The sequence below is a fragment of the Galleria mellonella genome, unplaced genomic scaffold (assembly GCF_026898425.1).
Source record: "Galleria mellonella isolate WM207_F2 unplaced genomic scaffold, CSIRO_AGI_GalMel_v1 utg3070, whole genome shotgun sequence".
Classification (NCBI taxonomy): Eukaryota; Metazoa; Arthropoda; class Insecta; order Lepidoptera; family Pyralidae; genus Galleria; species Galleria mellonella.
The window spans coordinates 498,098-514,324 of record NW_026442069.1 but is presented as its reverse complement, the minus strand read 5'-3'; the positions used below and the strand labels follow the sequence as shown (position 1 = coordinate 514,324).

General features: G+C 34.1%; 2 protein-coding genes across 3 annotated transcripts in view; one reads left to right on the top strand and one right to left on the bottom strand.

Annotated features, from left to right (window-relative positions):
* Window positions 1–1,669: 1,669 nt before the first annotated feature.
* On the top strand, window positions 1,670–5,466 carry LOC113514185 (putative uncharacterized protein DDB_G0286901). Its single transcript, XM_052895707.1, has 2 exons — window positions 1,670–1,931; window positions 3,299–5,466. Exons 1-2 carry the CDS (start codon window positions 1,920–1,922, stop codon window positions 5,315–5,317), a joined length of 2,031 nt encoding a protein of 676 aa, XP_052751667.1. The 5' UTR covers window positions 1,670–1,919; the 3' UTR covers window positions 5,318–5,466.
* Window positions 5,467–12,953: 7,487 nt separating this feature from the next.
* The window catches only part of LOC113519372 (calcium/calmodulin-dependent protein kinase kinase 1), a 215,073-nt gene continuing 211,799 nt past the window's right edge, over window positions 12,954–16,227 (bottom strand). For both annotated transcript variants that reach the window (XM_052895708.1, XM_026904433.3), the window contains one exon: window positions 12,954–16,159. In XM_052895708.1, the coding sequence (XP_052751668.1) occupies window positions 16,006–16,159 (154 nt within the window). In that variant the 3' untranslated portion in view covers window positions 12,954–16,005. The remainder of the gene's footprint in view (window positions 16,160–16,227) is intronic.

The following is a 16,227-nucleotide window of genomic DNA, read 5'->3' as shown; positions in this document are numbered from 1 at the left end:
ATGGAATGGCAGCCTCGCTTGGGCTAACGGTATACTTTGGCGGGGCACCAGTGAGAATGAAAACAGGCCAGTTAGCCCATCATGATGAATTAATCAGGAATTAATCATGATACTTTCCACAGGGAACCGCGTGGAGGTCGACCTGGTTGGTTTGTTTCTGATAGGTGAAAATGGTATGGTAACCCCGCCCACGCTAACGGGATACGCTGGCGAAGCACCAGTGAAGGGTGATAGATGAGAATGAAAACAGGCCAGTTAGCCCATCATGATGAATTCGTCAGGAATTAACCATGATAATTTCCAGGGGGAACCGCGAGGAGGTCGACCTGGTTGGGTATATTGCTAGCAATGTGATTCTCAGTCTCCATTACTAACAATCCCTTTCCCCCCGACCTGGTTGGGTATACAGATTCGCTTATTCGAAGTCGCTTAATTATGGCTTTTGCCCTACCAAAAAGTTATTTTTGCCCTACCTTAAACATGGGTTTAGCTACGGCCCTGTGAAGACATTTTATTATAACTTTACTAATCTATAACGAACCGGAACCAGAGTTCTAATGGTAAGAACCGGTTACAATCGTCATTGGTTTCCATAGATCAGAAGGTCAATGTGCATCCTTAATCTAAATAAATGAATGAAATCCCACTACTGGACACGGCGGCGGCTCAAACCACAGATATGATACCTTATTCACGTGTAATACAATGACAATTATAAAAAACACAAGAAAATGGTTAAAATAGTATGCGTGTGGGTGGAAAGGGATTATTAGTGATAGAATCTAATTTCTCCATTACTAGCAATACACCATATCAGGTCGACCTCCACGCGGTTCCCCCTGTGAACTATCGTGGTTAATTCTTGTGGAATTCGTCACGATGGGCTAACGTACCTGCTTTCATCGTCACCTATCATCCTTCACTGGTGCCCTGTCTGCGTATACCGATAGCGCAGACGGGGTTACCATTCCATTATCGTCCTACAAAAAAAAAATTGTGGTTGCCAACAACAACCAAAATACTGTGAATCCCTTTAATGGGTATGTGCATTTAAATATATATGTGTGTATTAATATTGTATTATATTTAATGTTTGTTATATATACCAATGCAATATGCTGTTATTAACTATGTATTGTTAATATATATATATATATATATATATATATATATATATATATATATATATATATATATATATATATATATAATATGAATGAATAAAAATTTTTATTTTATAGAAGAAGTAGTTTTTTTTAAACAACTTAGAATGGCAAACAAGCTGACAGCCCACCTGATGGAAAGTGGTAACCTTTGCCCCTCATGCGTTGCCATTCTTGAGGACTCAGGTGTTATTCCTATGTACCTAGTAAATTCACGCCATATCTTACCCTTCAAACTGACACACAACTATGCAAAGACAACTGCTTCACGATTGAAACAGAGGGATGGGACAGAAGTACCCAAGCAATCGACTTTTATACAAAGTTTCCCTCTGGTAAAAGTAGTGAATGATGCATTAGCTTTGATTCCATTGTATTTTATTAATATAATTAATGGAATAAATCTATACATACTTTCTGTATTATTTTTAGTATCAACTTTGCTTTTAATAGAATCCTAACCTGTTTTAAAAACCGGCCGGGTACGGCTAAGGTTGAGGTGAAAATAAAAAATTATGTCACAAACAAAATAAACGCGGCGAAAATCGAACGTTAAAGTTGTATCGTCACAACATCACGTATGTAGGTGTAAAGTGAGACGAAATAATAAATAATTTCTTTTGTCAAATGAATGTAACAATCAAATAAGAATTAGTTGATCGGTTTTCCATCGTTGTGGTTTTTTAAGGTTTTTCCAGTGGACAGTCTAAATGTCATAATCTCTAACTAGAAGTCATTCTGTGACGATATCCAATCATGATCACACGGGTAAGTCAATTGTTTATTTATTTATTAACGTGATTGTAAAATGTGAATAGTTTAAAATTCGATTATCTTGGAACTGCATAATTTAGGAGTCTGAAATTAGCTTTGCTATATTATTTTAATATACCTAATTAGTATTTAAAAAAAAATTATACAAGTGCTTTGATATATTTTTTTTATACAACTAAGAATGACAAACAAGCTGACGGCCCACCTGATGGAAAGTGATAACCGTCGCCTATAGACATGAGCAGTACCATGGCCATAACAGATTATAATGTTTCGCCTATGATACCCCCCATGCGTTGCCATTCCTGAGGACTCAGGTGTTATTCCTCTGTACCCAGTAAATTCACGCCGTATCCCACCCTTCAAACCGAAACACAGCCATGCAAACACAACTGCTTCACGGTTGAAACCCGAATGGGACAGAGGTACCCAAGCAATCGACTTTTGTACAAAGTCTCCCTCTGATAGTCACCTGACTGTCACTCAAAATATAGATATTATTGTTTTTTCATGATTACCTAGATTCGTAGCTGCACAGGTGGCAACAGCATACATTTCTGTTTGGAAAACAGATTTCCCTGTGCTTTGACTTACTCGTATTTCGTTTTCCCTTGAAAAGATCCCAGCTCCAGTACTTGTTGCCATTTTGGAGCCATGTTAAGACTTTAGTAGACACCGCTACCCAAATAATGTAGTGTGTTTTTTTAATGGATGGTAATGGAATGGTAACCCTGCCTGCGTTAACGGTATATGCCGGCGGAGCACCAGTAAAGGATGATAGGTGAGAATGAAAAGTCAGGTCAATTAGCCCATCGTGATGAACAGACCTGGAATTCAGCACGAGCACGACGCTTCCAGGGGAAAGCGCGTGTAGGTCGATCTGACAGGGTATATTGCTAGCAATGGGACTGGTAGCCCGCGTAACTAACAATCCCTTCCCCCCATGTAATGTGTTTCTGAACGTAGTTCATCTGTCACCATCTGTACTGGAGAGAGTTTTCTGCAAGCGATCTGTAACAATGTATTGTACTTAAGACATTTTCTTTTAAATTAAAATTACAATAGAAACTATCAATTCCTCCATCATTGTAATAAATTTATTGACCTCTGCAGCTTTGTTTACAATCTCTGCAAATATCATATTAAAAAGATCAAGCTAAAAAAATAATCATAAATCTAATATAATTACATTTAATTTGCTACGGTAACCGCTTACCATCAGGTGGGCCGTATGCTTGTTTGCCACCTCAGTGGTATATAGAAATTGAGTTTATATTTTATTTATTAAAACGAATGGAACCACTTTAAATATAAATAGGATTTAATAACACGTCTGTTTATAAGTTTAATTTATTTTTCAGATATATCTTCTTTTCGTTTTCTGGGTTGTCCAGAGAAGTCACGTAGCGTCGGCTAGGAGTCAGCTGTTCTCAGAATATGACACAATTTCACCGCCTATGAACCCACCTCCTGCCTTAATTGATTTTCATGGTCCTAGTCGACACAAAACTGATTATGATTTATTTGGGTCACGCAGATTATACCATAATAACTTACATGGTCCACATAAGAAAGATAGAGGTAAATTATGGAATACTCCTGGTTATGAATCTACAAACTTGTTTCGACCAAAGGAATATGCGGAGCAATTAAATGTTCCCATATTAAAAGAGACACCAAACACGAAACAAGCAATTAGACATGAAGATCTAGATAATTCTCACGAAGATGGTCATCAAAGAAAATTAGAAGGTGAAATCCAGTCTCGACTTGAAAATGATCCGCTAAAGATAAATTTGCTACCAGAATCAACCACTACTACAGAGTCACCTGGCTTGAAAACAAATATTATAAAAGAAATCCCTTCATACGAGAAATATGAAATTTCTAATACCCAAGAGCTTTCTAATAACTTACAAAATCAAGAGACAAATTATGATACAGTCACTGATTCAATATTGATCCCTGATGAAATTGATGAATCAAAGTTGGAAACGGATAAAATATCTAAAAATGAAGAGAATATTGCTCAATCATTACCTATTAATGAAACAATTGATGATAATACCAATCATGCTAACAACAGAGACATGGACATGGTCCCTATACAAATAATGATACCGATATCATCATTGGCTAATATTTTACAAAAGTCAAATGAAAGTAAGCTATTATTTTCAACAGATAATACAAATGATGATAACATTTTGTCTACAATAAATGAAAATAATCAAAACATATTAACAATTTTAAGTCCAACGAATATTTCTGATCATGGAACTCCATACACGAAAATGTTTGTTAATCTGCCTCAAAATATGCAGCAAGCAACTTTGTCACCTTCTAATATAAGTGCGAATTTTGAAAATCAAGGATCCGTAATGATAACAGATATTCCTAACATAGGTGATAACCAAAATAATCAAAATTATCTAGAACGCCAGCCAGAGACACAATCAAACCCTATTGATAAAATTAGTACCACATATTCAATAAATGATCAATTTGGTGATTATCAATACTCAACACAAAGTCCTCAAGAACAATTGGAAAATACTTTGGCACGCTCTAATAATGTGGCAAATAAAAATACAGAGGCTCACATATTAAATATACAACAGAAACCTTATTTCATACCTATTAATGCCATACTCACAAGCAGTAATCAGCAAGAGAATACAAATTCTGCAGGAAACCAACTAAATATACCAAGCGGTGGAAACGTTGGATTTAACAAACAACAAATGTTTTTAAATGTTCCTACCAGTAATGGAATGGCTCAATCATTATCTCAAAATATTGGCGTGCAGCAAACAGATGGTAACATTTATAATAGCAAACCATTTGTGTTCCAAAATCTTGGGCAACAAGCTAATACAAACAGCCTTCCAGAAAATAATGGATTAGCCACGAATTTGAATAACAATAATATTCCCAAAAGTCTTGTTAACTATCAAACTTCTGCAAACAATTTTCCAAATAATGTAGGTGTTACTGAAGGAAATAACGGTAAACCAATGCTTCTGTATGTACAGCAAGGAAATCAGTATGATGTTGGAAATAATGCAAATAATCCAAACACGCAGCAGCAATATCTTTTGATAAATATACCTAAAACCAGTAATATAAATCCACCACAAGGCAGTGTGGTTTTGACTTCACCAAATGGTAACAACGTTAACAGCCAAGGTACCATTATACCTGTTAATACTGTTCTTGTAAACAGCAATGGTGCTGACCTCCAATCTAATTTATATACTCGTATCAATATACCTAATACATACACGAATAATCCTAATGTGTACTTTAGCAATGTTCCCGTGGATTCGAATGGCAGTTTTCAGTTACAAAGTCCTTACAACGTACCATTAAAAAAGTAGTTTAAATTTGAACACAAGAGAGAAGTTAAACAATGTAAGATTAAGAGAAAATAATTATAAATCATTGTATTCTAATTGTGATGATTATAATTAAATACAATTAATTAATTATTTAGAATATTATTGAATGAATTAAATTATTTAAAGTATCGACTTGTTTCAACGACACATCTTATTCTGTACCGGACATAAATAATATAAACTGATTTTGAATATAATAAAGTACAAAAAATATAGTCATTTTTATATGCTTGGGAATCGTTTTAAATTCCTTTTAGTGCATAGTTATAATATTTATTTCATTAACGATTTTTTTTTGATAAAATTATTTTTGTATCTATGCATTTATATGAGTTATATTTGCATATAACATATTTGTTTTATTTTTCCATTTTCGTCTGTTTGATATATAAATAATCCATATGATCAAGCTGTTTTAGGAAATTAAATGCAAATTTATACAAACACATTGAAACATACGTAATATAATAACAAATGTAGGTTTTTTTTAATGGGCGATAATGGTATGGTAACTCCGTCTGCGCTATCGGTATACACTGGCGGGGCACCAGTGAGGTGATAGGTGAGGACGAAAAGGCAGGTCAATTAGCCCATCGTGACGAATTCAACGATAAATTAGTCACGATGTTTTCTAGATTGGACCGCTTGGATGTCGACCTGACAAGGTATCTTGATAGCAATGGGAACTAACCTCCCCATTACTAACAATCCCTTCCCCTAACAAATGTAGGTTATATTATACATTTGTTTTTAATAAGATCGAATAAATAGTTTATAAAAACAGCGCAGGTATTTTTACGAGTATGGAGGGTAGGTACGTACTAGTTTTTATCACGCTGTTTCGTCCTTATTGCGTCCGAGTGACCGGGTTACGTTTATTGACAAGAATAAAAAGTCAGTTAATGCTATCGCTGTTCTAAATACTAGATGTAATTTAAATTTTGTGACGATTGGTCGAGTCCCGAGGATGCCTAAAAGTAATAATTCATGATTGTGTTACAAAACTAATCTAATTTCAATCGTAGTAAAAGATTTCAGGTTGAAAAGTTTTCCAATCGGTTTACAAATGACGAAACTAGAGGTAACAAACATAAACAATACAATTGAAGTGAGAGGACATTTATTTGGGATCGGCGTAATATGGTTTTATCCATATTACAAAAATATTTGGTTTTTAGTTTTACAACCGGCCACCTGCCTGTCGTCAACTCTCTTTGGGAATGCATTTGTTGGTGATTTCCGCCACCTACGGTATGGAGGAAAGGATTGAGGAAAAAAGGAAGGGAACATTGGAAACGTGTAAAGGAAATTGGTGAATGAGAGGAATAAGGGAAAGGAAAGGAGGGGGACACTGCAGTTGCGGAAAGGATTGGGACACTTCAGCGGCTCGGGAGGCCGGGGTCGCATACCCGAATGCCCTTATTCTAGAATCGGACAGATTTCTAGAAAAGAACATCCCTGACGCTATATATATTTCCTCTTCCTTCCCCGTGGGTGTCATAGGAAGCGACTAAGGGAATTTAATGGGGACGGGCTGCAGCATCCATCTTAAAACATCATCAAAGCCTAACTATGGTTGCCAACAATCCCAAGCCGCGTGCCGAGCAACAATGGCAACTTCTGGCAACCCCCCACTTTCTAAAGGGGAGGCCTATATTCAGCAGTGAACAGGACCCTTTTCTTTCCCATGGCTGTCATCAGGGGCGACTAAGGGAGGGCGAGGGATGGACAGCAGCGTCTCTTTTAAAACATATCTAAAGTGTAACTGCGGTTACCAACCCGTTTACCAAACGTGGCAACCACTGGCAAAACCTCCAACAGGAGAAGGTCAGTGTTCAGCATTGAAAGGTTAATGTCTGATAATGATGATGATATTTATTCTGTATTAGAAAATGTATTATTAAAACTCAACAATAAATTAACATAACCCCACCTTGAACTTAAACCAATTACGGATTAGTCCTTGCACAGTTTTAATGTATTATTCGAATATTTGTAAAGGTATGTCATAGCGTATCCGGTTTCTCTATACATATTATTTTAGGGTCGATAGATACATACAGTCTCTTTTAAATTTAAATCTTTCTAATGCAAATCAACAATCGATTAATTGACTGCATAGATTTGTTTTTTTTGATGGGTGAAAATGGTATGGTAACCCCGCCTGCGCTAACGGGATACGCTGGCGGAGCACCAGTGAAGGGTGAATGAAAACAGGCCAGTTAGCCCATCATGATGAATTCATCAGGAACTAACCATGATAGTTTCCAGGGGGAACCGCGAGGAGGTCGACCTGGTTGGATATATTGCTAGCAATGGGATTCTCAGTCTCCATTACTAACAATCCCTTTCCCCCTGCATAGATTTGTTACTAATTTCATTTAAAGACTGTATAATCATCTGTAATAATTGCTGAAACACTCTGTACAATAATCTAATAATAAGTAACTCTAATTATCATAATGTATATATTTTTTAATATTTATTAATTTATTTCACTTATAATTTACTGATATTACTCACAAATCAGCTTATATGTACATATATACCAGAGGGAGACTTTGTACAATAGTCGATTGCTTGGCCACCTCTGTTCCATTCGTGTTCCAACCGTGAAGCAGTTGTGTTTGCATGGCTGTATTTAAGTTTGAAGGGTGGAATATGGCGTGAATTTAAATCTATGTAAAGATAGATATTTTAACAGTACATATATGATGTGACAGAGTAATCCACTGGAGGGCAGTAAGAAACGTGTAAAACCCGACGGTGCTTCGTTAGAGCGAGAATATTTGCATGTCCGCTCACTCTTGGGAAATCAACAGTGCATGCGATCGGTTTGGGATGTCACGGGTCGCGGGGAGATGTACCATACAAGGACAGCTCACTATACCCTACAGTTAACATTTTTACGTTTTATCTCTGCATCTCTGATGGTGTAGTGGTTAACTAGCCGTATCCCTTGTTTTCACTCGCGTGAATCAGTATATAAAGTATGTTATGTGCATTAAGATATAACCTATATAAATTTCGTTCAAATCCATTCAGTTGTTTTTGCGTGATAGAGCAACAAACGCTCATTCATCCAAAGTTACAATTATTTTTTATTTATTTATTTATTTATTTAGGGACTTTTGTCTTTTCAGGCACGTCAGTCCCATCGTACCTTAATCAATTTTAGGACATCATTGGATTTACTTTAACAAAAGACCCTCGCAAAATCAAATAACAGGAATGAAAGAAATGGAAAAAAATATCATATAAATCATTTTCCCACGACACAATTTTTGATAGACACGTTACAATCTTCTGAATTTTTTACATTAATGGGATATATTGGTACATCTGTTTAAATATTAAATAGTTGTATTATGTATGTTATAATAGATTTTACTTCTTTTATATCGACTTTCCATAAAACGCTCACCTGTTTCACCTATAATTTTATAACGTAGGCGTTAACTAAGAAGAGATTTTTACAAAATACCTACGAGAATGAATCGAAAACGTATCAGCGTGGACGAAACCATGGCAAATAGTTAAGTGGGTAATAAAACCCTCATTCTATGTAGGTGTAGTAAACCATTGTTGACACAAGTCTGTAGGTCAAGGCTCGTAGGGAACCGTGGCTGATTCCCAATAACTGCACCCATAAACATGTTTATAGAGTCGTTAATATTTATGGCAGATGATTTAATAAAGTTGATATCGGATCAATAAATTGATGGCATAGTTAGATAAATAAATACCTTTTTTTTATACAACTTAGAATGGTAAACAAGCTGACGGCCCCCCTGATGGAAAGTGGTAATCGTTGCCTATAGACATGAGCAGTGCCATGGACATAACAGAGTATACTGTTTCGCCCATGATACCCCCCATGCGTTGCCATTCCAGACGACTCAGGTGTTATTCCTCTGTCCCCTGTAAATTCACTGCCATATCCCACCCATTAAACTGAAACACAGCCATGCAAACGACTGCTTCACGGTAGAAACACGAATGGAACAAAGTATAAATAAATTTGTATTTATTTACATAAATATAACGTAATTTTTTATGTAAATATATAAATAAGTAAAACGGAAGGAAAGCTAATTGTAATAATTGTAATCAATCAAATGTAAGGTTATGTTGTCGTATCGGTTCGGAAATACTGCTGCTGGAAGTTGATTCCAAAGAGTGGTTGTGCGTGGAAGAAAGAGCCTTGAAAAACACACCATGGAAGACCACTCCACTCGTCCAGATGGTTGGGATGGATAGTTGGATAAAAGCTTGTTTACCATTCTAAGTTGCATAAAAAAATCATACAAAGAATGACAAAGTAACAAAAATGAAGCCACTCCTAGGTTTTCACCAATAGTATAGGTATACGATGACTTCTGATTGAGGGACAGCTGGTATTTCAGTTAGAATGAAACTCAAGTTGTATTATGTAATATTTTATTATTATTAAAATTTAAAACCCAATAAAATCAACAACAAAACAGGAAATAGGTATCTATTTAAAGATAAATCAGCATTAGAGAATGCTTAATGCAGTATTAATTGAGTTTTGTTTGTCACTATATTACCAAATCTATTTTTAAAATTTTAAGTAAAATTTTTATATATATAAAAAAAAACCACTTTATTTCATAAAATAGTAAAGCCAAATTTACACTGTTGAACTTGTTTGACGTATTGTTTTTAAAACTATTTTTTGTCTATGCTTTCTATTGAGTTCTGTTCTCTACAGGTGTAATTTCGATGAAATGAAGTTGGTTTCATATCGCAAGGTTCGCAATGTAAATTAGACTTCATAACTTAAGGTACGTACAGATTGTTGTGCGGTAGCGAATGCGGTTAGCGTAAATTGATATTTGTATTTTATGTTCAATTATACACATTTGTACGTTGTACAATATTATATTTCTTCTAAGATGCTTGTAACAAGCCGAAATATGTGAGAAGCCAAAATCGAGCGATACTAATTAATCTCAGGAAAAAATATTTTTCAAATCTTCCACGACTGTTGTCGTGCTGTTAGATTCATTCTCAGTTTTCAATTCGCTTCATTAGCTATAATTGTTGATTTTATTATTATTACTCTACTATTAGTTAAATTTCGGATCATTGTACACATTTCTGTACTTTATTAAGACCTTATTTTAATGATTTCTATTTAAGTTTGTTTTATTTCCTGTTTATCTTGTAATCAATGTGAATTTTGTTTATGTCAATCCACGCTCCGCTTCCGCTTATGACAGCTCGCAACCTTAATATCTATAGAAGGAGACGCATTAATGTAACAATTAAAAGTCTGTCCACATACATCCGTGCTACATTAGTATGAGTTTGTGGCCGATTCGCCGTCAGAGCAGTTGTACGTTAGGCGTCCATGTTGATTTTATTCAAAATCGTCACACATTTATCGAAAATAACTGAACTATTTATATTTTTAAGAAAAAATGCTTTATAATTAGACTAAAGAATCACTTTTGTTATAATAGGATTTCATTTTAAGAATAAAAAAAAAGTTATTTTGTTTTTTAATCTTGGAGCACCTTGGAAAAATTGGCGGGAAACACATGGCAGTCTAACCTGTGCTCTTAGGATACGGCGGTCACAGATGTCTCTGGACGGACGCTACTCTATCTCACTAGCTTACTATCAATAAAGATCAGTACATTTATAATATTGACATACCAAAAAATTTACAATTATATTTGGAAAAACTTTTATAGAGATGATTTAAAAATTTATTATATATTATATATATACATATATAAAAGCAATTCGTTTACTAATCGTCTATCACAACATTTAAAGGCAATATAATATTTGGACCTTTCGCTTGCAAAGGATTAGAAGTTCCATCGTTGTGATGATCTGGGGCGATCGTTAGTTACCTACTGGTATGAATGATGTCCCAATAAGCTGTCAGGGGTCAGTAGAGAGGGTAGGAGGGGTATATTAATTTATTTTTTTCTAGTTTAATTAATATAAAATATTAACCTATAAAAATTAAAACAACCTCTGTTACAGTAAGTGTATTTTGTCATTTTCTTATTTACCCACCTCAAAACTAAAAGGTAATATTTGAACTAGGTTTTTATGAGATGTTTCACCATTTTTATAAATAACAGTGTAAGTACTTGAAGGTTAAACCCCACTTAGAAAAAGAATATCCCATTTGTTTTATTTCACTAAATAGATGTATGGCTTAGTTCCTTTGCCTTTCCCATTGTGGATAAATTTATACTACTTTGTGTGTTAGGTAAATCGATTTTGTATATTTAAATAACGACTAATTTAAAGCTATCACAAAATTAGGAAGAGACGTAACTGTTATCGATTTTCATTATTAGGTTGGTAAATGAAGTTGGCGCCTAAAAGGTGAGAGGCTTTTCCCAAAGTTTTGCCTCTTAAAATGTAAAGCGCAGTTTCACTGTGGAAATTGGATCCGCTAAAATTTAATGCCGCTTATTTTATAGTGTATGACGTGCTTGAAATGAAGTAATATATTTTCAGAACTTTGACGTAACGAAATAATGAATTTGATAGTTTTAAAATAGATCTACATGATATAGAACACTTTTGTTTTAAAATCGTTACTAAGTTTTAATTTTTATGATTATTGAACATTTACTTGAGTAATGGCGACTGAGAATGATTTTTTTTTTTAATATTAAAGTGAATAGACTAGAGTCAGAAGTCACAGGGTCTAAATATAATATTAAAAATTGTTTTTTTTTTTATCTTTAACATTAGGCCTTTAGACAGTAAAGGGACAATAAAGGGTGAAAAAACATGTCACTAGAACTGTTCTAAAAATATATTTGTTCATAGTGTGGGTTCTTCTAAAAATATGAGATTAAGCGATTATTAAAATGACTAAATTCATTAATTATTACAAGAGACAAGTTTATGATTTTTTTTTAGTAAAAATCTTTTTTTTTTTTTAGTAAAAATTTTAAGCTATGAACGTGATGTGGGACACTCGACGAGAATTGAGCAATTTTATAAGGATTACATCTAAATTGTGTATTTATACGATTATTAAAAATTAAGCTGACCTATAAAAAATAAATGAGCTAAACAATGTTTTTTTTTTTTTTAATGCTGGGACGATGATGCGTTGAAATATAATTACAAACAGCCGACGATTTCTGTAAAAATAAATTAAAATTATCGAAAAATATTTAAGTGCATTTCTTAGTCTAGGTCAAAGAGGACATAAATGTAAAATTTTATTTACAATAATTATCATTAAACACTTGACGACTAGGCGAGCTATGGTAATATATTGAATGTTAGAAAAAATTACATTACCTACCTAACTAGGTACTCGTATTAAGCTAGATATAAAAAAATATCATTTCAGTGCCAACACACCCGACCCTACACGTAATAATTGCTATGTACCTCACTTTATGTCACGTTTAAGTAAAATATACAAGACGTTTAGAACTGTACCGCAAATGTTTTGCGATGTTACGCAGTATCGAAAATTAGACTGCTAAATTGAAATGGTTTTTAACAATAAAAAAAAATACATATAAAATGGATACAAGACTTATTTTCAAAAACTTTGAAAAACTTCAAGTGTTAGTTACCAGTTACATATTTTAGGTAAAAAAATTTTTTTTTTCTTTTAACGACAGAACTTGAAACGTATGAGATTTTCTAAATGCACCAAAAAATAGCAAACAAGCTGACGGCTCACCTGATGGAAGGTGAGTATTATTATATTTTGTGTTGTTCTAAAAAATAATCATCGAAATTGATTGCAGTACATTTTTAAACATCAAGTACAATTAAAAACTATTTAATACAAACATAAATTAAAAAATAAAGGTCTGAACTCACTGTCCCTTTATTCAATTCTAGTTGTCTGTCCCGATTTCGCACTGGTGTACTAATGATGACGTCAATATGTCATTTTTATTAAATCTATTTAATATCTTCCGTATTTGGGGGTGAAGGGATTGTTAGTAATGGGGTTAGTAGCCTCATTGCTAGCAATTTACCCTGTCAGGTCGACCTCCCCGTGGTTCCCCCTGGAAACCATCGTGATTTATTTATTGTTAGATTCGTCATGATGAGCTAACTGACCTGCTTTATCTTCACTTATCACCCTTCATTGGTGCCCCGCCAGTGTAAACCGATAGCGCAGATGGGGTTAACATTCCATTATCATCCATTAAAAAAAAATATTTTCCGTATTACACTCATTTTTTTATATAAAGATATTTTAACTCAAATTTTTCCATAAGATGTTTTTAAAAATTGTTTTTATACAAATCTTGTCCTGACAATTACGAACAACAAAAAAGAATTAACCAAATAGGTGCAGCTGTTCTGAAGTGATACGCTTACATACATTTGGTAATTCATTCATTTATATATATATATATATATATATATATATATATATATATATATATTTGATTAAGTTTCAACAACACAACAAATATTGTTATTAGCATTAAACGAGAGTACTTTAATGATTAATTTATATTGTTAAAAAAAAAAAAACTTATGACATATCCATGGACAAATCATTGCCTGCATTGTTTGCACGACAAAATACAAAAAAAAAAATATATATAATTTATGAGAGAAGACTTTAAAGAAAAAAGTTAATACGCTATAATTGGAAAATGAGGGAGTAAAACTAATTCATTGTCTTCGAACTAACAATACATTCGCTTGGAGGGAACACAAGGTAATCAATTAAGTAAATTCCCGTGAGATTCATACGAGTGCAATTCCCGACGCTGATGTTTATTGCAAAATCAATATGTACTAAAATAAAGTAAACAATTTGTAGTGTGTTTTAACAACACACTGGATTTTTATTTAAAATTTTATTTTATTAATTAATATTAAAAAACTTTATTATTAATGTAACTGGTTAACATTTTCTTTGTATGTAAAAGTGAAGTCGTATATTTTTTATGAACTCTTTTTTTTTTATTTAAAAGAGAAATATTATAATTAGCTTCAGCTTCTTGCCCGCTACTTCGTACCAATGAAGTGGATCATTTCTGGATAATGTATCAAGATAAAACACATATCAGATTTTAAATTAGACCTTCAGAAATACTACCGTGAAAACCGAATGCAATTCGTTGCAATAATTTTTGCGTGACGTCACAAGAAATATACACATAGATAGAAAGATTGTAAAAAATATTGATCTGGCATTTTTTCTCATGTGAATTTATTGTTAAATATCTCGCATGTGTAGTTACAATTTTATTATATTAGTAAAGTTGGTGAGATAAGCTGTAATACCATAAAACAATATAGTATGGAGTATCTATTGTTTATAATCCCCATCAAAAGTTGCAAGTAATAGATCACACAGAGAAAACAATGGAGGCGTTATCGCTGAAAACGATGTCCTTCGTTGTATGATTGATAGATATCATAGCTACTATGGGGGAATAATATAATGGGTAAGTATGGGGACATACTGCAGTATGAAACGACACAATTCATCCCATATAAAATTTCTTATTTTTTTTTTTTAATTTTATTAACATTATTTTAAACTTACAAACGTCGATGTCTTTTTGCATTGACGCAATGTTAAGTGAGCGCAGACCTTTATTTAAGAACACGTTACAAACCTACCCTTAGCCCATTTAAAACTAAGACTTTAAAACGCTTTCTCGATGCTGAAATGCATATTTTAAAATACAGGGTGTACAAAAATTAGATACACACGAATCGATAAAATTGATAACACCCTGTGATTACATTTTTTGTTACAAGTGTGTAAGTACGTTTGAATCTCACTTCACTGTAAATATCTCTATATTCATATATAGAAATAAATATACAAATACGAAACCGTAAATGTCAAATTTTATATATATTTAAGTATATACACACAAATGATTGTGGAATATTAAAAAATATTATCAGAATGACTTGACTAGTTTCAGGTTCTTCCATCTCTTTCTCACCAATGGAACTCAAGGATCTGTGCTGACGTGGGACAGTCCTCGAGATATTGTAAGCGTTGACTTTTAAAAAAGATTTCACTCAATTTAAATTCTCTTGTTTATTTTACATTGACTCGACCGAGGTCATTTTTAGGACATTTTTCGTCGAGTTGCAAAGCTCAACTATTTCAAAAGTTCATTAAATTCTTTGAGGGAGTGCTTTTAGTGTGCTGTACTCTGGTCGCCTTACACCCTGTTTCCCCGCGTTAGGCCTGATTTAACATTATCTGACATTATACGGGCCAGAAATACGTGTATTGGACACTGGAGGGAGACATCCTTGTCCGAGTAGAATTCGTAGTACTAATATTTAGCATGATTTTTATAAACAGTCGACGTTTTATCTACGCATACACGAGTGTACTTATATGTATGCACACACACACACACACACATACACACACTCATATATGTATATCTATGTGCACACGCCCACACACATACAACAGCACACAGTCACAGTCAGTGTGCATATGTCAGAGACGTTACACTGGTACGTTTGTAGGTGCACATGTGTGTGCGTGTGTTCCGAGGACTGTCCCTCGTGGTCCCCGGTGGCGTGGCGCATGTCTACAACTGCCTATAACCACAAGAGGAGACGGAGGTGTTTATTATTATGTAGTTGGTAGCAGTGGTAGAGTAGGCGGGCGGCGCGGGGCCGCGCGAGGCGTATCACCGCGCGGACTGCCGCTCGGGGCTCTTGTCCTTCTGCTCCCTCTGCTCTTGCTGTTCTCTCTGTTCCCTCTGTTCCTTCTGTTCCTTCTGCTCTTGGCTCTGGTCGCGCGACTCCACGACTGACTCCAGTCCGATGTCGAATGATTGCTGTCTGTAAACATTCAGAAGTTTATGCTGTATAGACGATATTATGATTAGAAGCTATAAATTACTAAATAG